Consider the following 25,776-nt stretch of genomic DNA (forward strand, 5'->3'; position numbering starts at 1 on the left):
TGTCATCCGGTTGTTCTAGAATCTTCACACAGTATGGTTCCAAAAGGGACATTTCTAACTATTATCTGATATGAGTCATTTCTGCAGACCAGTGAGTCTCTAGCTCGGTGAGCTCCGGGGTAAAGTGTTCCTTAGGTACAGATCTAGGATCAGTGTCTAGGGGCAACTTAACCCTTCACCACCCTGTGATTTCAATCAGTAGTAAGTATTTGTTCTTTAAAGACCATCACACCTGGCCTCAGCTCCAGCTCCAGTTTCACTGAACTATTTCACAGACAGCCGCTATGTCACAGTAATGTGATACCATATTATATATTTAGAGACAAACAGATGCCGGTGAAAAATGTGACCAACCTCGACACCTGGAGCCTTTGGTGATGCTGCATGTCCATTAGACAAGGGTGGGTCAATGTGTGGGCGTGAATTCACGTTATTGCATTGGTTTCTATTGTATTTGTGTAAATATTCTTATGTAATTCATCTAAATACTTAGGGAATCAATTCATGATAATCCAAACACTTTGGTACATACAATAGATGTCACTTTATCCATCATTTGCTATTGTCTCTTGAAGTGTTGCGCAATATGGTCTGAAGGCTATTTCTGATGGTGGTGTTTGTGGTTTTGTACTAGCTTAGGAGAAGTGTTAGTCTGCTGTTTTCCCACAAAGATATCTGTCTTTCCTTGTTCTTCAAAAGGTAAGAACATTTCACAATGGTGCTGTATGCATAAACCAAACCATGTACAGTATGTATAAACAATTAAATGTGTTTTCTTTTGTTTTATTTCAGACCCATCCATCCTTGTAAGGATGACCACATGTCGTGTTTTAGTAGTTAATGTGATGATGCATAAAATCATATTGTAACTAAAGTCTATAATCTCTGATAATTTAATCACTTCAAGATATCACTACAATTTTTTTTTTAAATGAATTCCAGATTTTTCTTGGCATGAGCTCAACACTAAATCCAAACAGTCTCTGTTACCTTGCAGCACATATTACTCCTGCTCAAAGTGATTAATTTTCTTCCACCGCTGCTACTGTAACAGAAAACATGTAAAAAAAGTTCAAACCAAAAAAATGGTAGTGAAGGGGTGAGAGGCAACATGAGTGAGGGTCATGTTGATGTAGGTGATTAGCCCCAGACGGAGGAAGAGGGAATGACTCATTATCTCTCTCCATTCCATGATTGAGGAGCAAGAGAAGAGACACTCCCAAACTACTTCCCATTGGCCATAGGCCTTTCGGAGATGGAATTTAACGACTTGAAGGAAAGACTGTTGCTGCAGGAGCCACGGAGGCATTGGTTATAAGGGCCCTTTCAAACTCCTGCTCTGAGCTTGTCAACAGGTGTCAGAGAGAGAAGCAATAGAGCGACAGATTCTCAGGCTTTCAGAGGACGGAGTCACAGGGAATTGCGACAGTAAGTTAAACACTGCTTTCTGTTATCGTTGTTGTATTATTCTGCATTCATTTTGAGAGGCTTTGTAATATGTGGATACACATTTGTTGTGATTGTGAGTTGTGTTGGTTAGTGATTGAATTTGATTTGACACATTTTTTGTTCATAGGATGACCTGTTTAACATTTCACAATTATATTGTTTAATTTTCTTCTAACAAATGCAGCAATAGGCGAGATTCACACTTACTGCTGAAATAAGTAATTACAACGAAAAAGTCATACTCACAACAGAATAAATCATTTGCAATGTTACTCCTGTTACAGCATATGATCAGGAAACATGATTTTCATCAGAGCAAATAACATACAGTAGTCCTTTAAAAAAAGATATGAAATGATTATAACAACTTCCAAAGTTAAGTTCTTTCAGTAGAATGTACACAGTAAAATAAATGGATGAAAGAAACAAAAAGCAATCTGTTGATAGATTTATTTTCATATTTTGCATCAACCCCCCAAAAACGACATGAGTTGTGACTAAGGCATCAAACCCAATACGGTTAAAGGTCCATTTCCTTGTTTATTTTTACAAAGTTCTTGAATAGTTTCAGTTTTTAAGGAAAATAACCTGTGTTTATTATACATTTTCCTATTCATGACCTTCTATTAACCTGGCTTCTCATCACAGACTAAACTCCAGCCTCTCTGGTACCAGACTGAACTGCCGGGCAGTCAAGCATGAGACTAACCACTAACACGTGATACCTCAGCTAGCCAGACATATCTAGTAGGGACATAACTGACATTTTAGAATGCTATTAGATGTCCTTACTATGGGCTTAACACAGGTTTTTATTTTAATGTAAAACTTTTCATTGAAGGTGCTATTTTAGTTTCCAGGAAAATAAACAGTTACAGGCTTCATAGACATGATGTACGGTCCTTGCAGGTCACACAACTTGATGAAATGCTACTGTACTGGCTTAAAGTTGACATGGAAGCAGTGATAAAATAAACAACAGATGTAGAGCGTTGCCTGCATCTAGCCATGAATGGGGTGGTTTCTAATATGTGACCATTACATAAGGCCAATGGAGTGACTTCTGGGCTCTTGTAACCTTATCAAGGTTTTTGTGGTTTGGATAGCAGGACCGACAGACAGAGCAGAGGGATATGAGTTTTAGCTCAGACTTACTCTAATTGCTTTCAGGTTTTTCTGCCTACAAGCAAAGTTAAATTCAACAAACGTTGCAAGTTTGCAACCACATAAAGACCATGAGCTCTGAGCTCATCCCAGGCTTGTTGGTCCAATTCAATTCCACTTGAAACGTAAAAGAGCAGACTGCCTTTTGTCTGTCTATTGGTTAATGTGTCTCAGGAGAGGATGGGGCATTGCACACCATCTGTCCTTGCTTGCTTCCCTTCCTTTCTCTCTTCCCTGCACAATTATTTTGGAGGGAAATTAGGTCACTGTGAGGACCTGAGATTGAATGCATTCACAGTTTGAAGCATTTCTGGTTAGTGAGTGAGGGGACACTTTCTACCTCCTCTTATACCAGGAGTACACTGAGTGTACAAAACATTAAGGACACTTTCCTAAACCCAGCAGCATTGCAGTTCTTGACACAAACTGGTGCACCTGGCACCTACTACCATACCCTGTTCAAAGGCACTTAAATATGTTGTCCTGCCCATTCACCCTCTGAATGGTACACATATACAATCCATGTCTCAATTGTCTCAAGGCTTAAGGTTAAACAAAGAGTAGAGGAAGCTCAATTTTACCAACCAGTGGAACACTGTTGAGCATCTACACTGAGTGACCAGGTGAATCCAGGTGAAAGCTATTATCCCTTATTGATCTCTCACTTGTTAAATCCACTTCAATCAGTGTAGCTGAATGGAGACATGTTAATTAAATAAGGATCGTTAACCGTTAGAGAGTCTATTTGAATAGCTGTTTGAAGTTTACTCTGAGCACTACTTGCTAGTCTGCAACGCATGCTGGAATTGTTCAGGTACTTTCCTGCCAATCCCGGTTGGAAGTCTATCAAACTTCACAGCTAGTCGACAAGTCTGTAAAGAAAATGGAGGCTGAAAAGAGGACAGACATTGTGTCTGACTATTTGAATCCCTTGTTATGTGAAGGTAATTCCCCTGTGTGTCCATGCCAACTTTGAGCGCGGAACTGAGGATACTGTTTTCTTTAAACTTTTGAGCCTGCTACGGCTCTGCCATGTCTGACACGCATCACATGGATTGCATCCCAAATGGCACCCTATTTCCTATAGGGTGGAATAGGGTGCCATTTGGGACACAACCATATAGGGTGGAATAGGGTGCCATTTGGGACACAACCATGGATTGACATTGAGGAGAATCCTCAGGCTTACTAGTGTATCGTTCCTGCCTTTCCTGCCCTGCAGAGATTTAGATGTCCGTTGCAGCCATTTTGCTGAGCTGGAAGATGGCCACATTGGAATCTTCTCCAAGACAAATAAAAGTCTGAAAATGTCCAGCATCAAATAAAACCTTGACAGTGAGCTATAAAGGAGCTTGTTAAGGATCTGTGTGCGCCAGCGCCTTGTGCCATACCACAGGGCTGTAAAATGCTCCTGTGATGTGGGTTATTGTAAGGCTGTCATTGACTCGCTGGTCTTTCCCCCTGGTCTGATCTACTGTATTTCCTGGTTGCTGACACAGTGCCAACTACTGTAATTACTGCCAGAAAGTCAATGGGGCTGAATGGCCATAGATGTGAAGTCATAGTCTGTCTGAATCTCTATGGTCTGACTACTCTGACCTCAAGTTTTTCACCCACTGAGTTTAATAGCAGACACAGAACTCACAGCAAACATGGTGGAAATTAGGAGTGGCACTAACAGAGCTTGCCAGCTTGTAGTCCTAAAACCCGGGAATAAGGTACCTCTGGTTCGTTCAGCCATCCCTATGTGGAAAATAAATGGGGAAAGAATAGGGTTTTGTAATAAACACAGAAAACAAGGTCTGAGGTTAACACAGGCTGTAGGAGACCTTAAACGTCTTGTTCTATGAGATAATAGCAGTCAGTTAACATTACCTTTATGAATTATGAAGCCTTTATGCAATGTAGGTGTGTTTTATCATTACATAAATTCTGATGATTATCTCATGGCACAAAACATATATGTTCTCCTAAGCCTGTGTTTACCATAGACCTTATTTTCGGCATTTATCCCAAAACCCTACAAAAACAACATGAATTTTCCTCATAGGCTTTGTCCAATGAGCCATGGCGGAGTTATTTCTCTTTATACAGTTACTGTAAGTCGTTAGCAACATAGTCAACATCATTTTTTCCAACACATAGCCTACTGATACTCAATTTTCACAAATCGTGAGCCACTGAGAACTCTACTATTGGATGGAAGCTTTCCTATACGGTTCAAAGCAGTGTCTAAGGAAGTTTCAGTTGCAATGTTCAGTTTGTATTTGTATTTATTAAGGATGGCAGCAGCTACTCTTCCTGAGGTCCAGCAACATTGAGGCAGCCTGTAGTATCAAAAACATCAACTCTTCACCCTGTGTCTGACAGCCAGCAGCATCTAAGCCATTATGTCAATCTCTGAACATCTTGACAAAGTCACTGATGTTGTAGGCTGCTTATGATACCATAACACCTATGCCATTGCGCTTATCACTTTCAGGTTAGGTTCAGAAGAAGCTGGTGGGAGGAGCTATAGGAGGACGGGCTCATTGTAATGGCTGGAATGGAATCAATGGAACGGAGTCAAACATGGTTTCCATATGTTTGATGTGTATGATACTGTTCCATTGATTCCATTCCAGCCATTATAACCAGCATGTCCTCCTATTGCTCCTCCCACCAGCCTTCTTTGGTTAGGCTACTTATTTTCAAGATCCATCAGGTGACTACATGGGCATGCCTCAGATAGCAGCACATGTCACAGCAGACACCAATGCAATTACTTCAGCCTGTAGATGAGGTTGTTCGTGTTGTATGATTGATATATTCATTGATGTAGATTTCTTTATACTGGTATACAATGTTAAAGGAACCATCTATTAGCATAATTTGTTCTCTCATATACTTCCCTATGCTACGTATTTATTTGGACAATGAAGCTAAAACTCTTAATTTGTATCTATACACCATAATTTTGGATCGAAATCAATTGTTTCATATGAGGCGACAGTACCGAATAGGGATGAATATTTTACAAAAATCTACCAAGTTTCAATACTGGGAATAATTCATGTTATCCCGAGAGTCCTAGGAAATACTGCATAAATGTGACATTTAAAAGCGTTTAAAACCAAGATATTGTCACTCTGCCAGGGTTTTTGTTGGCTTGGTTAGGATACTATGTAAAGATTTCAGAGCAAATTAAACTGTTATTTTGTAATGATAGTTACTCTATCTTTGATAGCCAATGACATTGTTGTGAGTTGCAAAACAGGTCATTCATAAATTCTGAGCACTAATTCTGAGCACTATTATGAACCTCAATTAATTCAGCGCATTTCAGCAGTAAGGCTTTCTCGACACAGAGCGCTTAGGACTCACGTCGAATCATACAAAATTTGTTTAATGCCAGTCAAACAAAAGTCAAATGACCAAAGTTGCTAAGCTTGCTAGTTAACCTCCTTCAACAAATGACAGAATTACAATGCCTTCGGAAAGTATTCAGCCCCTTGACTTTTTCCATATTTCGTTAAGTTACAGCCTTATTCTAAAATGTATCAAATTGAGTTTTTATTCATCAATCTACACACAATACCCCATAATGACCAAGCAAAAAAAAAAAAAGATAACCTTAACCCTAACTGAAATATCATATTTACATAAGCATTCAGACCCTTTATTCAGTACTTTGTTGAACCACCTTTGGCAGAGATTACAGCATCGAGTCATCTTGGTTATGACGCTACAAGCTTGGCACACTTGTATTTTGGGGAGTTTCTCCCATTATTCTCTGCAGATCCTCTCAAGCTCTGTCAAGTTAGATGGGGAGCGTTGCTGCACAGCTATTTACAGGTCTCTCCAGATATGTTTGATCTGGTTCAAGTCCGAGTTCTGGCTGGGCCACTCAAGGACATTCAGAGAATTGTCCCGAAGCCACTCCTGCGTTGTCTTGGCTGTGTGCTTAGGGTCATTGTCCTGTTGGAAGGTCCTGAGCCCTCTGGAGCAGGTTTTCATCAAGGATCTCTCTGTACTTTCCTCCCTTAATCTTTGCCTCGATCCTGACCAGTTTCCATGTCCCTGCCACTGAAAAAAATCCCCACAGCACGATGCTGACAACATCATGCTCCACCATGGAGATGGTACCAGGTTTCCTCCAGATGTGATGCTTGGCATTCAGGCGAGGGGTTAAATTCGGAAGACCCATTTCAGTTGAAGGCATTCAGTTGTACAACTGACTAGGTATCCTCCTTTCCCTTTCCCTTTACAAAGAGTTCAATCTTGGTTTCATTAGACCAGAGAATCTTGTTTCTTGTGGTCTGAGTCTTTAGGTGCCTTTTGGCAAACTCCAAGCGGGCTGTCATGTGCGTTTTACTGAGGAGTGGTTTTCATCTGGCCACTCTACCATAAAGGCCTGATTGGTGGAGTGCTGCAGAGATGGACCTTATATAGACAGGTGTGTGCCTTTCCAAATCATGTCAAATCAATTGAATTTACCCTCAGGTGGACTCCAATCAAGTTGTAGAAACATCTCAAGGATGATCAATGGAAACAGGATGCATCTCAATTTCGAGTCTCATAGCAAAGGGTCTGAATAGTTATGTAATTTGTATTTTATTTATTCAATTTTAGAATAAGGCTTTAAAGTCAAGGGGTTTGAATACTTTCCGAAGGCACTGTATCTCCTATATTTGTCAAAACTGAATTGATTTATACAGATAGAAGGTCAGCTCATGAATAATGGAAATATGAAGAGTGGAAATAGTTTAAATATTAATGGGGACCAACTCTGTTGAACAAATATCCATATCTACTCTCGTACTGTTTGTTGATCACAAAGAAATTACTACCATTCCCAGTCTCCCCTACGAGACAGCACAGAGAAGTGGGGGAAATGTTATAGTGGTCTTTTGGCATGGATAGGCAGGAAACGTGCTTTGATAATGCAATTTATGGATTACAGAAAAAAGTTAGGAATTTTTATGCATGATTTGGGATTTGGGGTTTAATTGGGATTGGGACTGGATAGGAAAATAGACCACGCTCTAGGACAGGATAGAATTTTCCCTCATGCCTCTGAATTGTTAACAGAGTTCATGTCACTGACAGAGATGCCTATGTAGTGAATTGTGCATGGGCCTATCAAATGTCTGAAGAGTCACAATGAAAGCTCAAAGAGGCACATGGTCTTTTATAGGCTGTAGGGGTTTCCTGTAGGGTTTATAAACTGCATTCGGGTCGCGTGTGCAGTCCGGCAGTGTGAATTATACGTGTGCTTTGAATTTATGACAACTTTGTGTGAAGAAAATACGCTAGGCTAAAGGCTTCCACGTGACATCCTGTTTGGATAATGTGCTATTTTTTTGTGTTAATCTGATGCTGTGTATTTTGTGAAATTGTTTTAATGGCGACATTGGAGGAAAATATAATTTCCCTGGTTTTGTCTTTTTTTCTGGGGGTGGGTAAAGATTGTTCCTGGGACAGTTACCCATGTTCATTTCTAGTAGGGGAAACCGGGGATTGTTGTAACACTTTTCATTTTTTGTAAATTTCTCAGAAATTGTTTGAGCTACTACATTCAAAATGTGATAGGAACAACTTCCATCTGTCTGCTACAAATTTGTACAAGTATTAGGTCTTTAAATCAAACAGACAAGGAGTGAAATGTTACAATTTACCACATCTCCCGGCTCAGTTGTAACAGGCCTTGGGGTGAAATATAACAGTTTGAAAAAATCACAACATGCAACAAGATATTGAAAGGATTTATTGAGAACATGAGACACCATAATTGGCAAATAAATTCATAAAAAATCCTACAATGTGATTTTCTGGATTTTTTTTTCTTCTAATTTTGTCTGTCATAGTTGAAGTGTACCTATGATGAAAATTACAGGCCTCTCTCATCTTTTTAAGTAGGAGAACTTGCACAATTGGTGGCTGACTAAATACTTTTTTGCCCCACTGTATGTATGAAAATAGCCTCAAATAAAGTAAAAATAGGCTCATATTCTGTTCTGTCTTCTCATATAAAACATTTGATCTTGTAATGCGTACGATGGGAGACAGAGTGCTGGTTTCAAGCGCAGCAGGTGTTTATTAGGACCACAGGAGGAAGCAGGTAGCTGTGTCCAGGGGCAGGCAGAAGGTCATACACAGGGACTCCAAAAAAGTAACAAAAGGCAAAAAGGCATCGTTAGTGAGGATGGCCAAAAACTACGCTACACAGGAGGACTAAAACAGAAATAAACAGAGCTCCGAATAGAATGTATATCAAAACAAACAATACCTCACAATGATGGGGTGCAAAGAACTGAACTAAATACAGTATGTAAATGACATACAGGCGTGTGAACAGGTGATCAGAATTCAGGTGATTGGGATCTGGAGAGTGAGCTGCGTTCAGGGGATCTATGTGTTGGAGTGTGTGAGCTGGAAAGTGGGCTGGAAAGTGAGCTGCGTTCAGGGGATCTATGTATTTGAAAGTGTGAGTTGGAAGCAGACGTTACAGATCTCAAATCCAAAATGCTGAATTCTAGAGACAGATATAAAGTTTTAGCTTTACTGGTCAAATAAATATGTAGGGGAGTGCACATACTATATACAGTATCTATGCTCAGGTTAAATTAGCCTAGTATTTGTTCATGGTTGAGTCATTTCTCTTCTTCGATAGTCTTACATTGTGTGCTCCAAATGAACTATCCCTTTAGTGTTTTTGCACTTCATGCATATTCCATTGTCCAATCACCATTTCTTTAAAAGTAACCCAAGCTTTTTATTAAGCATGCATGCTATTACTGTGCAGATTTTCCAGTTGTCAAGCACCATGGCCTCTCTTTCTGTGTAGAGTAGAGCAGACAGTCACTTCATTTTGGTTTTCAGTTTCCACAGACCACACAAGTTCAGACCTCGACTATAAGTTCTACACTACCAATTTTCAAATGACTGTGTGCCAAAGAGGCAGTGGTTAAATCTAACATGCTTGAGAAAGAGGTCCCTTATATTCACTCTAAAGGTTTGAACCAAGTCGTTTCAAAAATATATTTGGCCCGTTATTTTGATATCATAGCCTATAATTTCTCTTTCCGAGAAAGTCAAAAAGCTGGATGACATCACTGTCAACATGACATAATTTGGAAGACAGGGTTCCATGCTCCTTGAAGCCCTTATGGCTGGATGAGCACAATTCATGGTTAGGAACATGGGATAAAAACGTGCTTAGTTGGAGTGATGACTGCTGGCTTTCTGCTGGAAATTACGACATTGTTCATGTCCCTTTTGTAAAACATAGCTTGCCGGCACTATAATGAATGTGACTTCTTTATCATCAGTCTTTATCAACCTTGTAAAATAAAGTGATGTTCTCTCTGGAAAAAAACCTTAATAGATCAAAAAGGTGCCAAGGGCTCTGTGTGCATGTCAAGAGTGTAATATCAATTTCCCCAATGATTCTACTTATTTTTCCATCTAGCCATGACTACTAGACTTCACTGGCTCTCAAGAGCCCTCTGCCTGATAGACATACTGTGCACTGTCACTACCACATATGTGACAGAAGATTCTCCAGCCCCCGCTGAGAAAGGAGTCACCTTCAGCCACATCTATAAGATAGACCTGACCAAGAGCCCTGGCTGTAAATTGGCCTTGCAGACCATGCCTCACCAGCAGGACCAGGGATTAGGTCTGCAAGAGCTGGAGGGGGGCCCTACTCTGGAGGGGGACAAGGACATAGTATTCAGGCACCAAATCAACCTCAAGACCTCAAAGTGTGACTGTGATGAGTCGGAGCGCTTCAAGTCTTTGCTGTACAGAGTCAACGGGCTGGAGGAGGAGGTGGAACACCTGAAGAGTCAGTGCTCCCAGGGCTTCTGTGGTGGCAAAGGTGGTGGAGCAGGAGGTACAGTACAGTTTATCACCATAAGATCTGACAGCGCATCTATATTCAATAGCTACAATATATCTGAAACTATTGAGGAACATAACCTGAGAAATCATTCAAAATCGGGAAACTGTTGTTTGAAAAATGATTGGTCTACAGACACTGACATTACTCTTATAGTAAAGACTATTCAAATATCACATCATGTGATTTTTTTCTTCTAAATTTCCACAGGTGTGGACACTAGTTGTAGTGGCCACGGGACCTACCAGCACGACACCTGCAGCTGCCAATGTAACCCTGGCTGGGAAGGCCCAGACTGCTCCATCTCCACCTGTCCTGATGAGTGCAACGACCATGGGCGCTGTGTGGATGGCAAGTGTGTGTGCCTTGCTGGCTACATGGGGAGTGACTGCAGCCAGCTGATGTGCCCAGGTGACTGCAACGATAAGGGATACTGCATGGACGGGAAGTGTGTGTGCTTCAGCCACTTCACCGGCGAAGACTGCAGCGAACAGAAATGCATTCCTGACTGCGTCCACGGTACCTGCGTGAATGGAATGTGTATCTGTGACGAGGGCTTCTTCGGGGATGACTGCTCTGCAGGTAAGGGCCCATATTCACAAAGTGTCTCTGAGTAGAAGTGCTGATCAAGGATAAGGTCATAATCAGGTCATAATGTCTTATTCATTATAATCTAAAAGGGAAACTGATCCAAGATCAGCACTGCTACTCTGAAATGCCCTAGGTCTACATTACAAACTCTACCCGTTGTTGATTCTGAGAACTGGAATGCAGAAAATATACAGAGAATGCATAACATCTACAGAGAATGTAGAACATCTACAGCTGTAGAGGCCTAAGGGTTCTGTAAAACACTTTAAACCTGACGTTAGGTATTGCAGTTATTTGACTATAAGTTATTAAAAAGCAGTTATTTGACTTAGGTGCAGAGAAGCAGAACATTTGCGGTCAAAACATTCTGACAGATGAATTTCCTGCTTCCACACTTATGAAAGTGGAAGTAATTGCTGCAGCCTCAGGCCATGTCTGCCAATCAACTGTGTAATGATTTCACTTTGTTAAAACCAAGTTTGCCTTGTGCACAGACCTAGGGTAGCAGGTCAGCTATTCAAATCAAATTAAATCAAATTCATTTATATAGCCCTTCCTACATCAGCTGATATCTCAAAGTGCTGTACAGAAACCCAGCCAAAAACCCCAAACAGCAAGCAATGCAGGTGTAGAAGCACGGTGGCTAGGAAAAACTCCCTAGAAAGGCCAAAACCTAGGAAGAAACCTAGAGAGGAACCAGGCTATGGGGGGTGGCCAGTCCTCTTCTGGCTGTGCCGGGTGGAGATTATAACAGAACATGGCCAATATGTTCAAATGTTCATAAATGACCAGCAGGGTCAAATAATAACAATCACAGTAGTTGTCGAGGGTGCAACAAGTCAGCACCTCAGGAGTAAATGTCAGTTGGCTTTTCATAACCGATCATTAAGAGTATCTCTACCGCTCCTGCTGTCTCTAGAGAGTAGAAAACAGCAGGTCTGGGACAGGTAGCACGTCCGGTGAACAGGTCAGGGTTCCATAGCCGCAGGCAGAGCAGTTGAAACTGGAGCAGCAGCACGGCCAGGTGGACTGGGGACAGCAAGGAGTCATCATGCCAGGTAGTCCTGAGGCATGGTCCTAGGGCTCAGGTCCTCCGAGAGAGAGTGAGAAAGAGAGAAAGAGAGAATTAGAGAGAGAATACTTAAATTCACACAGGACACCGGATAAGACAGGAGAAGTACTCCAGATATAACAGACTGACCCTAGCCCCCCGACACATAAACTACTGCAGCATAAATACTGGAGGCTGAGACAGGAGGGGTCAGGAGACACTGTGGCCCCATCGATGATACCCCCCCGGACAGGGCCAAACAGGCAGGATGTAACCCCACCCACTTTGCCAAAGCACAGCCCCCACACCACTAGGGGGGTATCTTCAAACACCAACTTACCATCCTGAGACAAGGCCAAATATAGCCCACAAAGATCTCCACCACGGCACAACCCAAGGGGGGCAACACATACAGGAAGATCACGTTAGTGACTCAACCCACTCAAGAGACCGAGTCTGCGTCTCTCACATGGGTAGGCAGACCATGGAGCTCTATAGGAGAAAGCCCTGCCTCCAGCTGTTTGCTTTGAAATTCTAGGGACAATTAAGGAGGCCTGCATCTTGTGACCGTAGCGTACATGTAGGTATGTACGGCAGGACCAAATCAGAAAGATAGGTAGGAGCAAGCCCATGTAATGCTTTGTAGGTTAGCAGTAAAAACCTTGAAATCAGCCCTTGCCTTAACAGGAAGCCAGTGTAGGGAGGCTAGCACTTATATGATCCATTTTTTTGGTTCTAGTCAGGATTCTAGCAGCCGTATTTAGCACTAACTGAAGTTTATTTAGTGCTTTATCCGGGTAGCCGGAAAGTAGAGCATTGTGGAGCTATTGCAATCACTGAGATTCAGATTTTCAAGCAGTGCCGCAAGAGATATTTGGAGTTATAGCAAGTTTCATATAGGAACTGTTGATTTAACTCCAACAACAATGGGGACATGTGAAGGGGAAAGAGGGAGGCTATGTGAGTTTATGAGTTGGATTTGGAGGACAAATATCATGAGTATGGGACAAAAGCTATAGTATACTGAGTCATTTTCTGTTTTGTGTGGAGGAGTGCATTTGAAGCTATGCTATATGGTAAATAGGGATCTTTTCCACAAACATTGTCTTTTTAGAGTCCAGAAAATGATCAGACCTTGAGGTGCACTATCATGAATTCTATTTCCCTTTAGCAACAACTTAAAGCAATGCTAACCTCTATAACTCACTACTATGATTGTGTCTGGGATCAGAATGTGGGCCTTTGGAGATTTGGGGTGTTTATTTAATGATAAAGAACTCAGACACACATTTCAAATAAATCACCAAGAGAAAACCTAAAGGGTTTTATTGAGGGTGTATTTTATTCTCCCCACAAAAGACCTTGGTGGATTTCTGTGGATTTCTAAATGCAAGATCACAGCCATACAGATGCTGCATGTGGATTTGGTCTGTTTTCCACGTACACTTCCTGAGTTGGCCCATAATGCTCTTTCCACCATGGCAGACTCAGTAAAAACAGGACCTTATATGAATCACTGAAAAGTGGGAACACTCACAGACAAATGGCAGTTACAAGCAGACTTGTTCATTCACATTTTTGCTTTACATTTCAGAATCACATTACATTCTCAAACGGGTGGTCTTGAATATTATTTGCATTGTAATGATGTATGGTCACAGCACAACATGGAAACAGCTTCCCCACTTGTTTCTCATATTAATTATGACATAGAGAACACTGGGCAGCACACGTTCAGACCACTTGATGAAAAGCTTATTTACAGTTTTCTCCAAATGTTTTTAACAGCAAACAGATTTTTCCTTGGTTCAGAACCTGCCACTGTAGATTTATGCTTCCCTTCTTTATGAAGTCCAAACATCATTTCTGTTAGGATATTAATTTTCTTCTTCAAAATATGCTTCCCCCATGCTTCCCCCATTAACAATTCCGTCAGGACACACATTTCCCTTCCTTTAGCTTTTTACAAATCTCTAGATGTTAATTTATTCGTCCCTCTGGCCTTTCTGAAATATTATTTAAGTGCAAAATTGTTACTGGCGGTGGCTGTCGAAAATATCAGGAACAGGCATAATAACTGCCTCTGTATGAAAAGGCCCCTGCTGAAGAGAAAGCTTCCTGCCTTCATCATGTGGAACAATGTCCAAACCTGCTGTTCATTCTTTCCTGGTAAATGTGGTCTCCTGAGCACCCATTTCATATTTCCCCCAATGTACAGTTACGCTTTTTCTGCGCGTGAATTCCTCAAATTCACCACCTAAGGTCGCCTGTGCATTTCCCTGTACCAGCAGGAATATCTTGGCGTGGAAAGTTTGCTCCGTACACTGTTGACTGGCCGTCTCCCAGGCTCACTTTCATGTTATTGAAACGTTCCCCTATAGTCTCTGATTCGCCAGACCATATTTTCCACCATCTTAATTGAAGGATCCTGGCTAGATATAACACTGTAACCACAGAAAAGCAATATCTTTTCACCAATTTCCATCTCAGGTTTTTGAAAAACCACTAAAAGTTAAAAATGTTATTTTCCTTAAATCAGATATGTTATTTCTGTCAGAGTAACATCGAGGGAAGTGTGAAAAGAGTGAAAAAGAGAGAAAGCAATAACATAGCGACCTTAATACAATAGCTTCTGATCTCTTCAAGAGGGATTGATCTCTTGGCATAACAGCTGACGTTTTGAACTGACAGGCCACCAGGTTTATCCTGGTTGGGGTTACCCCTCGAATTCATGAAAATAACATAGTGAGTAACAGAGTTTTGAGCTGTCCCTTAACCAACCATACCTATGTTCCCCCTTAGTGTTTGGCCCTAACGGCCTGCGTCTGGTCAGGGTGACTGATGTCTCGCTGCTGGTAGAGTGGCAGGCGGTGAGAGCAGCAGAGTACTACATCTTGGCCTGGCACCCTGAGGGCAGCGAGGCAGAGCTGGAGCGGGTCACCGTTCCCAACACAGACACCTCCTACCTGATCACCAGTCTTAGGCCGGGGGTCACCTACATAGTGCAGGTGTACGCTGTCATCAAGGAGATCCAGAGCGAGGGGGACAGGATAGAGGCGACCACAGGTAAAGATGTGAAGTGAACCACAGTAAGTTTCTCACAGCATTGATTTGTACTTTGTCCTTTTCTCTCACAAGTGCAGCTGCTTTCGTTTGTAGTAAGTGGTTCTGGATGCCAATTTAAATTTTCTGTCATCACATATAATTCACTGTGTACCGTATGTACAGTTGACCCAAATAACCCTGAAGTCTGTGTACTAAACTATTCACTTAGTGATAGTTTGTTTACCATTAGGTTAAAGGTAATTACACTAGGCAGCCTAATTACAAGGAAATTAAGTTGTGGACACATTTTATGGAAATGAGGCTAGTTCACAGATGTGGCGAAGACAGGAACTGAGCACAGAGCCTTGGGCTGTGGGAAACATCTCAGTGCATGACATTCCTCTCTGGGCATGAGAAAAGGCCTGATCATCTGGCTATGACGAAGACTCTAGCCACACAAGACGCTTTAACTTCAAAACATTATCCCTTCCAAATGGTTTAAATCTTTTTTCCCCCCTGAGAAAGAACATTTAAAGGACATTAGTCAGCCCCTTTCTGGTATTTAATTCGTTTTTCCTGTCCTTTAATGGGCTCGTATGCAAGATCACGTACAGGAAGAGCCTCACAGGAAACATGCTGTGGTTCTGTACTTCAGTTATGACACTCTTTGGTACCCTAATGGGCCTGTCTTATAACTTGTCCCCAATCAAACCATATAACGAATAGATCATTATTGTGACAGGAATGATTGTCAGCTTCGGTGTTGTATAAATACAATGGTTAAGTGTCACTATTTTGACATATTCTAATGAGACCATGTTGAACCTACACAGTGGTGTCTGGTATTGATGGTATCCGGGTATTGGGCCAGACTGAGGACTCTATCCAGGTGGACTGGCAGAACCCTGCAGCACCTCTGGACCACTTCAGACTAACCCATGCTAACCCTGACGGGCAGGAGGAGGAGCAGATCGTACCTATGAGTGCAGAGGCCAGGACCACCCACACCATCGTAGGTACGTCATATTTTAAAACTGTTTCCTGTGTAACCGTCTGTTTTAATGTTCTCCACCTCCCCTCACTTGAGCAGAACACTCATAACCCTTTGAGCATTCACAGATCATCCATTTTGTTTTCTATGTACATAAATGGCTATAATCATTGAATAGTGTTCGAATGTATTGGGGTAGATTAAGAACCTTGAACCACTGTGAGGTTTTGCAGCTTACTTTCTCTGTATGTGTTATACAGGACTGCAACCTGGCACTGAGTACCTCATCACAGTGCAAGGCATCAAAGGCACCATCGAGGGGAAAGCCTCCTTCGTCACCGGGGTCACAGGTGAATGCTGCTGATTCTAGACAACACGGGATATCTGGGGGTTTCAGGGAGTGGGGAGACACTGTGGCTGTGTCCCAAATGGCACCCTGTTTCATGTATAGAATAGCCCTATGGGACCTGGTCAGAAACAAGTGCATATCACAGGGAATAGGGTGCCATTTGGGACACGGATACCATATCCAACATCAGCCTGCTGTAACCACCCTCTGTAGCCCATTGGACCATAGTCTAACTCTAAATCCTTCCCAACTCTACTGTGGGAACAGCGGACAGGCACAGAATGTGCTATAAAGCATAGAATGATAACATACAGTACTGTACCCTGATATTAGGTCTTACTATAACAGACGATGATAATAGAATAATGAACGTGGTCAGGAATACTAATAATTATGGCTAGTGATTATGGGTCAGAAATGACAGTCTAATAATTATGGCTAGTGATTATGGGTCAGAAATGACAGTCTAATAATTATGGCTAGTGATTGTGGGTCAGAAATGACAGTCTAATAATTATGGCTAGTGATTATGGGTCAGAAATGACAGTCTAATAATTTGGACAGGTTCTAATAATTGAGGTAAGAGTGGTTAGCGCAAGAATGGAAGAGGCGAGTGGAAGGGGGAAAAAGTAAGGAACTTGTCTGTTGGCCCTGCATTAAAGACCAAAATTGGTTAAAGAAAAGTGTGTTAAATAAAAAAGTATACCAGTTTAACTTAAGGGCCAAAAAATTGGCAGCTGTGCCGTATAGATTGTAAAATAGTTAGGAAGAGATTTTTAATGTACCGATTCCATGGCACATGGTTTATGAACTGACACACAAAACAACGCCAGATTAAAAACGTATCATTTAAAAAATACATGTATTATACACAATTCTTGCAACCACTAGAATATTATAAATATGAGGGATACAACCATCCCAGCTCTGCAGATTTTGCTGCGAAGAGACCGAATCATTAGATCATTTGTTTTGGTACTGTTCATATGTAGCTTTTTGGTCGCAGGTTCAGGAATGACTGACGAATAGCAACATTTACCTGGAGCTAACTCTGCAGATAGCACTACTGGGGGATTTTAAAAGTCATTGTTAATCAATCAATAACATAATAATACTTTTTGCAAAAATGTTTATCTTTAATTTACAATCTGTTGAAACTATGAGAATAGAACGGTGCAGAACTTTTGTGAAACATCACAGCACAGTTGACACATTTTTGGCAAATATAAATAAAAAATGGATGGTGTTAAGAGAGAGATGGGAGGGGTTGAGCGGAGCTGAAGGGTGGGATTAAAAACAACAAGATAACTCATGTAAAATATACCGTGTCTGTAAAATGTATAGGGTAGGTGAAGGATGGGATTAAAAACAACAAGATAACTCATGTAAAATATACCGTGTCTGTAAAATGTATATAGGTTCAGAACTTTTGTGAAACAGCACAGATACAAATATATGGCACTGGATGTTCTTCAGAGATAGATGGGAGGGATTTAGGGTAGCTGAAGGATGGGATTAAAAACAAACAAAAAATAACTATTGTAAAATACATTGTGTCCGTAAAATATATACAGTATGTATAAACTGTATAAACTGTTGTCTACTATTTTACTCCAAATAGGGTTGGGGGAAAATAATAAAGGAAAATATATTTTTTAAAAGCTGATCTACCTGAGCAATAGTCTCATGTGGCTCAGTTGGTAGAGCATGGTGCTTGCAATGCCAGGGTTTTGGGTTTGATTCCCATGGGGGACAAGTAGGAAAATATATGCACTCAATACAGTAAGTCACTCTGGATAAGTGCGCTTGCTAAATGACTAAAATGGTAATAGAACACATTGTGTAGCAGCTTGATATTGTCACCAATGATCCGAGCCTTAAGGTGAGAATAGTCCATGATTTATGTAAGCCATCTGGTCCTTAAAGAAATATTAACATGGGAATCCCTTATTTGGACTTCACAAGGATTCTGTTGAGTTGTTTGAGGATGAATTCATTAAGGATATTAACTTCTACAGCTATCCAACCTGTTACTTGCCTTCTAGTTGACTGACTGACTGGTCTACAATGGCAGCTTATCCAACTTGACCTGCTCCTTTTGTCAGGGTGATGTAGTAGTTCAAAAAGGAGAGCTCCCTGTCTCGTTACGCTGATGACGCTTTGTTTTCTCAACTCTCAGGCGACTTTTAATGGTTTTCATTTGGAGTTAACTCTTGTAACGCTCCCGTTTGATGGTTGTCAGGTGGCTTCCATGATCTCACACATGCTTCCCCTACAGAGCTAATCTTCACATGATTCACAGTGGCTTGTCCTAAACCTTCACGTGAGGAGTTGCACGTAAGGCTTATAGTGATTTTGTAATTTGGAACTCCTGAGTTCCCTTAGATAGGCATAGAATTAGTTCAAGATGAGTGTGTGGGCCGGGTGCTTTTAAAAGGGTCATCTATTACTGCTACTGCACGGTTTGTTCTCCTCAGAGCGATAAAGTCACACACGTAAAAGAAAAATAGGAAAAAACAAACATAATAGCATTCACAAAGAGACAGTCTATTATGTCTGCGACTGTCTGTGAATATATGAGCCTCCTACTAACTGTACAGAGTATGAAACTGTATCCTGCGGGGCCGCCCCTGACAGCTCACATTACAGTATGGAAGCCTCAATTATAGGAGCATTTTCCTCTCCTCTCAGCAAGTTATACATTACAGAATGTTCTCTCACACAAGTGGCCAGTCCTCCACTTACAACAAGAGAGGAAAAGGGCTTTTCAATACCTCTCTCTTTTAGGACAGACTCAGTATTTATTTACTATGAAAATTGCAGCTAGAGTGCATTACACACACATATAGTATTTGATACACTGCCGATTTAGCAGGTTTTCCTACTTACAAAGCATGTAGAGGTCTGTAATTTTTTATCATAGGTACACTTCAACTCATTGTATGATTTTTAAGTAATTAATTTGCATTTTATTGCATGACATAAGTATTTGATCACCTACCAACCAGTAAGAAATCCAGCTCTCACAGACCTGTTAGTTTTTCTTTAAGAATCCCTCCTGTTCTCTACTCATTACCTGTATTAACTGCACCTGTTTGAACTCGTTACCTGTATAAAAGACACCTGCCCACACACTCAATCAAACAGACTCCAACCTCTCCACAATAGCCAAGTCCAGAGAGCTGTGTAAGGACATCAGGGATAAAATTGTAGACCTGCACAAGGCTGGGATGGGCTACAGGACAATAGGCAAGCAGCTTGGTGAGAAGGCAACAACTGTTGGCGCAATTATTAGAAAATGGAAGAAGTTCGAGATGAGGGTCAATCACCCTCGGTCTGGGGCTCCATGCAAGATCTCACCTTGTGGGGCATCAATGATCATGAGGAAGGTGAGGGATCAGCCCAGAACTACACGGCAGGACCTGGTCAATGACCTGAAGAGAGCTGGGTCCACAGACTCAAGAAAACCATTAGTAACACACTACGCCGTCATGGATTAAAATCCTGCAGCGCACGCAAGGTCCCCCTGCTCAAGCCAGCGCATGGGGAGAAGGTCATGTGGTTATGATGTATCAAAAATAGAGCTTTTTGGTCTAAACTCAACTCGCCGTGTTTGGAGGATGAGGATGAGTACAACCCCTAGAACACCATGCCAACCGTAAAGCATGGAGGTGGAAACATCATTATTTGGGGATGCTTTTCTGCACTGTATTGAGGGGAGGATGGATGGGGCCATGTATTGTGAGATCTTGGCCAACAACCTCCTTCCTTCAGTAAGAGCATTGAAGATGGGTCGTGGCTGGGTCTTCCAGCATGACAACGACCCAAAACACACAGCCAGGGCAACTAAGTAAGAAGCATCTCATGGTCCTGGAGTGGCCTAGCCAGTCTCCAGACCTGAATCCAATAGAAATTCTTTGGAGGGAGCTGAAAGTCCGTATTGCCCAGCGACAGCCCTGAAACCTGAAGGATCTGGAGAAGGTCTGCAGGGAGGAGTGGGTCAAAAGCCCTGCTGCAGTTCTAAGTTCTGCTTTTCTGATGTATCAAATACTTATGTCATGCAATAAAATGCAAATTAATTACTTAAAAATCATACAATGTGATTTTCTAGATTTTTGTTTTAGATTCCGTCTCTCACAGTTGAAGTGTACCTATGATAAAAATGACAGACCTCTACATGCTTTGTAAGTAGGAAAACCTGCAAAATCGGCAGTGTATCAAATACTTGTTCTCCCCACTGTGTGTATATATATATGTATGTATATGTATATATATATGTATATATATATATATGTATATATATATATATATGTATATATATATATATATATATATATATATATATATATATATATGTATGTATATATATATATATATATGTATGTATATATATATATGTATGTATATATATATATATATATATATATATATATATATATATATACATATATATATATATATGTATATATATATATATATATGTATATGTATGTATATATATATATATATATATATATATATATGTATGTATATATATATGTATGTATATATATATATATATGTATATATATATATATGTATGTATATATATATATATATATGTATATATATATATATATGTATGTATATATATATATATATATATATGTATATATATATATATATATATGTATATATATATATATATATATGTATATATATGTATATATATATATGTATATATATATGTATATATATATATGTATATATATATATATATATATATATGTATGTATATATATATATATATATGTATATATATATATGTATGTATATATATATATATATATGTATATATATATATATGTATGTATATATACATACATATATGCATGCGTGCATGCATTTTAAGCATGCAAATACTATCATGCCATTTTATTCAATGGCTACAAAGGGCTCTCTCTTCTACTGTGTGGTCAACATAAATCCTTATTTCATAGACAATGAAACAGTGGAGTACAGTGCTAGACCTTGACACGTTTCCCAGGGCGCAGTCAGGAGACATGAATTATAGCGAGCTATTACAGCATCTGAACAAGCCAAAATCGATTGAATCGCTACCTGTCATAGTGACCTGCCAGAGGATTGTAAGGCTAATAAACACAACATAGTAGTCTGCTGGTGTTACCTAATCAGATTCAATCAAGTTTACACAGGAGCGGTCGTATAACCAGAAGCAGCTGCATAGCTAGGTGAAAACCAGGGAATGTGTTTAGCCGTCATGCTTATATGGTCCCTGGACTCGAAGGTCCTGTGGAGCTGTGGAGTACAGCCGGGCTGCAGTTGGTACGTACAGTAAGTGGAGGCGGACTCTGGCGCCCTTAGTCCTTATTCTTCAGAGTTATTCTGAGGTGCTGAAGTTACTAATCTCTTCTTCCCCTAATAAACCTCGTCAGAAATAGTTATGAGCTGCTAATTTCAGTGTGGGTGGACTTTAGGTCTATACATACCTGTACATAACCCTGTACACTGCTGTTAAGAAAAATGGCACCCTTCTGATAGGGCCGGGACGATACGAGTATTGCGATACTCGTTAGTATCGTGGCAAGGAAACAAAACATGAAGCGGATTAAATCCTTTAGGAAAACAGCCCTAATGTAGGAAACAAACATAATTATGTTGTCAACCAGATTCACATGTATTTGTTTCCAAGATACAGTATTTATTTTATTTTATTTGACCTTTATTTAACCAGGTAGGCTAGTTGAGAACAAGTTCTCATTTGCAACTGCGACCTGGCCAAGATAAAGCGTAGCAATTCGACACATACAAAAACACAGTTACACATGGAATAAACAAAACATACAGTCAATAATACAGTAGAACAAAATAAAACAAAAAGTCTATATACAGTGAGTGCAAATGAGGTAAGTTAAGGAAATAAATAGGCCACGGTGGCGAAGTATAGCACGCAATATTTTACATACCAAAGAGTTTGATCTGCTCCGGGTTTTCATTTTCGCCATGGAAAGAATATTGCGATACTGGTATCGTCCGGCCCTACCTTCTGACACAGCTTTCCCTTGGGCTCCTCGAGCACTCAACTTTCTGCCGTCACTGTCCGTTTAAGTAAGACTATCGTGTAAATGCAGCTCGCTCCCCAGGCGGTAAGGCCTGTAAGGAGGCCTATGATGGAATAGCTGTTTTCCACATGGTAAACCACAACCAGTGTTTTGTAGTCTTCCACTCAGCCACTGTGGCGGCAGAACCTTGAGCTAACCCAATCCGTCATACGCCACGGCCTCGCCAGGCTGTCTTCAGCCTCTCCCACTGAAATAAAACACCTACCAAAGTGCTGAGCTGTTCAAGCATGAACAACCATGCATTGGAGAGGATGATAAAGCTGTAGCATGTGTGTCTGTCTGCATTTTTGTTTGATAAGTAAGAAAGATATTTCTGACAAGTGCTCCCTTTTGCAGGGAAATTAAGGTCTCAGCTTGGGACAACAGAGAAAAGGCTTAACTCATACACTGTACACATGCTTTTCTCATTTCTACTGCTACTTTGTTAATTAACTTGTTGGCATTGTCTTGCGACTAATCTCTTTGAGCTTGACGAGCAATGTACCCACATACAGTGGCAAAAAGACAACAGCTAAACCCTATATGTGGCTCCCATTCCCAGAACGTTGTCTTTGGATGCATCATTAATCAGTTTTCATGATGCGGATAGTGCGGTGACATAGAGCTGACCTTGGCGGAGTCATGGAGGAAAAGCCCAATGATGATTTCTTTTACATGTTTTCTCACTTCCTCTCTCTCTCTCTCTCTCTCTCTCTCTCTCAATGTCACGCTTTCCTTACTCCAGCGACCACCATATAACTGCAACCCCATTCCACTCACTCATCCTGCTCTGCTCTGTGCTCCGGTCTGGATCCCCCCTGTCAGTGCGCTCACATCCGCCATATTTCTTCTTTGTCCTCTCATACCTTAAGCCCACTGACCTCCTCCTGTTTCCTCACAGAGAGAGAGAGAAAGAGCCTGTCTGTGTTCCTCTTCCAGCCTGCTACTAGGACCTCTGTCTGCCCATAATAATGTATTTTTCCGCATTTGAATGACCGACTTTAAAAAAAGACAATGCTTCAATTATGTTTTATAAACCATATGAGTGTCCATGTGGAAAATAATTACGCTTTACACAGCATCTCGCCTGCCTCCATCCTCATTATATCAACAGATCTTGACGCTCCTACGAACCTCTTGACCAAAGAAGTGACAGAGGACACTGCTACCGTGGAATGGCAGAAGGTACAGGCAGAGATCGACAGCTACGTGATCAGCTACAGCTCTGCTGAGGGCTCCAGTGGGGAAATCCCTGTGGGGGCAGACAGCAGCTCCTACAGGCTGACTGGGCTGAGGCCTGGAGTCATCTACACAGTCTACATCTGGGCTGTCAAGGGCTCCCGGGTCAGCAGGAAGAGCTCCACAGAAGCTGAGACAGGTAAACTGATAGCATAATAATTAAACAATTAAATAATTTAATAGTGATCACGTTGTTTTTGTTTCCGTTCTAGAAATAGTCTTAAGTGACGTCTGTCTTTATGTTTTGATTCTGATGGCTTATGGATGAATAGGAGAGATCTTCTCATCCTATGCTTTCTGTAGGTCCTTTGACAATCCTTTTCTTTTGGGCTATTGTGGATAGTTCTTCGGGCTGTATTTTCACTTTTTAAAGGATGGACTTTACACAATGGCAACATGGTAAAAAAATAACAACTGTTAGGCAGACTTTCACCCTCCGATCTTTTGTGCATATTTCTCTTCCTCACATCTTTGCCAAGAGGGACACTCTCACTCAGACCTGTACTGGGAAGCTATTTTAAGTAATTCGGGTAGATACTTCTTTTGACATGAGTTTAGCTTAGCCTAGCATTGTGGAACATGTTTGTGAGAAAGTTTTGGCGACAACAGAGGGGATTTAACTCAAAGGGAACTAGCAAGTCTTTTTTTCTCATTTAATTCTCAAGTGCAATACCAGACGACGCCTGCTGTCAGGAAATAGAGGCTATAGAAAAGCGCTGCGTAGTAAATGCCCTCTTGGCTCTCACATCACAGACATATCATCACCCAGTGCTACTGTACTTTCTAAATCAATGTATGTTTTCTCCCCCACAATTCCATTGATACCCAAAGTGAACAATACGCTACATTAGGTTGTAGGTGACGTGGCGTTGTCTGGCCTTCAGGGACTGTTGGTGTGGGACATTGTGTTATTGGAAGCCTATAGCTGCCTAGTTATGGACACCTGTTTCAGTGAGAAAACGACTGAAACAGACATAGTACACTAACCTGTCCCATAAGTCAAATAACGGGATTCCACATGAATACAAACATCCAAGAGGGGTGAAATACAGGCACGGCCACGTCGGCAGGCAGCGCTCCCCCTGTTTCCTCTGCTGACTGGTTCGGGGTAGGTTGGGGCAGGGTAGGATTTCTGGATCAGTGAACGTAAATTAACTGTGATACCGGACTGTGGGAAGCTTTCTGCTCTCAAACAAGACGATAAATTGAGTCTAAAGTGGACACTGATATTTGATTTAAAAATGTCTGAAAATGTATTGGCGAAAGCCAAAAGCCGACACGCGTAGGTTTTACTTTGAAAAAAGAAAGAAAGTAACATAATCCCGAACACATATAGCCTTTAGTGCCTGATACTTACATAGTATATACTGAAACTAATGTACCTACTTACTTATACGGATACCTTTTCAGATCTGGATGCTCCTGCTAACTTGTTGACCAGAGAAGTGACAGAGGACACAACGACAGTAACATGGGAAAAAGTCCAGGCTGAAATTGACGGCTATGTGATCAGCTACAGCTCTGCTGAGGGCTCCAGTGGGGAGATCCCTGTGGGGGCAGACAGCAGCTCCTACAGGCTGACTGGGCTGAGGCCTGGAGTCATCTACACAGTCTACATCTGGGCTGTCAAGGGCTCCCGGGTCAGCAGGAAGAGCTCCACTGTAGCTGAGACAGGTCACAAACTTGTCTTGTAATTTAAAGGGTCAAAAAAACATGTGGATATCACAGGGGGCTGCTGAGGGGAGGACGGCTTATAATAATGTCTGGAGTGGAGTGTATAGAATGGCATCAAACACATGGAAATCATGAGTTTGATGTATTTGATACCATTGCAGTGATTCAGCTCCAGGCATTACCACAAGCTTGTCCTCCCCAATTAAGGTGTCACCAACCTCCTGTGGTGGATATGGCAGT

At 41.1% G+C, this 25,776-nt stretch overlaps 1 protein-coding gene across 1 annotated transcript in view; it reads left to right on the forward strand.

Annotated features, from left to right (window-relative positions):
• The first annotated feature begins 1,209 nt into the window (after positions 1-1,209).
• The window catches only part of tnn (tenascin N), a 35,754-nt gene continuing 11,187 nt past the window's right edge, over positions 1,210-25,776 (forward strand). Inside the window, exons 1-8 of the mRNA XM_065005749.1 lie at positions 1,210-1,428; positions 10,064-10,489; positions 10,706-11,077; positions 14,940-15,203; positions 16,016-16,198; positions 16,434-16,523; positions 23,738-24,001; positions 25,273-25,536. Of these exons, the coding sequence (XP_064861821.1) occupies positions 10,066-10,489; positions 10,706-11,077; positions 14,940-15,203; positions 16,016-16,198; positions 16,434-16,523; positions 23,738-24,001; positions 25,273-25,536 (1,861 nt within the window). The 5' untranslated portion in view covers positions 1,210-1,428; positions 10,064-10,065. The remainder of the gene's footprint in view (positions 1,429-10,063; positions 10,490-10,705; positions 11,078-14,939; positions 15,204-16,015; positions 16,199-16,433; positions 16,524-23,737; positions 24,002-25,272; positions 25,537-25,776) is intronic.

Source organism: Oncorhynchus nerka, linkage group LG20, assembly GCF_034236695.1.
Source record: "Oncorhynchus nerka isolate Pitt River linkage group LG20, Oner_Uvic_2.0, whole genome shotgun sequence".
Classification (NCBI taxonomy): domain Eukaryota; kingdom Metazoa; phylum Chordata; class Actinopteri; order Salmoniformes; family Salmonidae; genus Oncorhynchus; species Oncorhynchus nerka.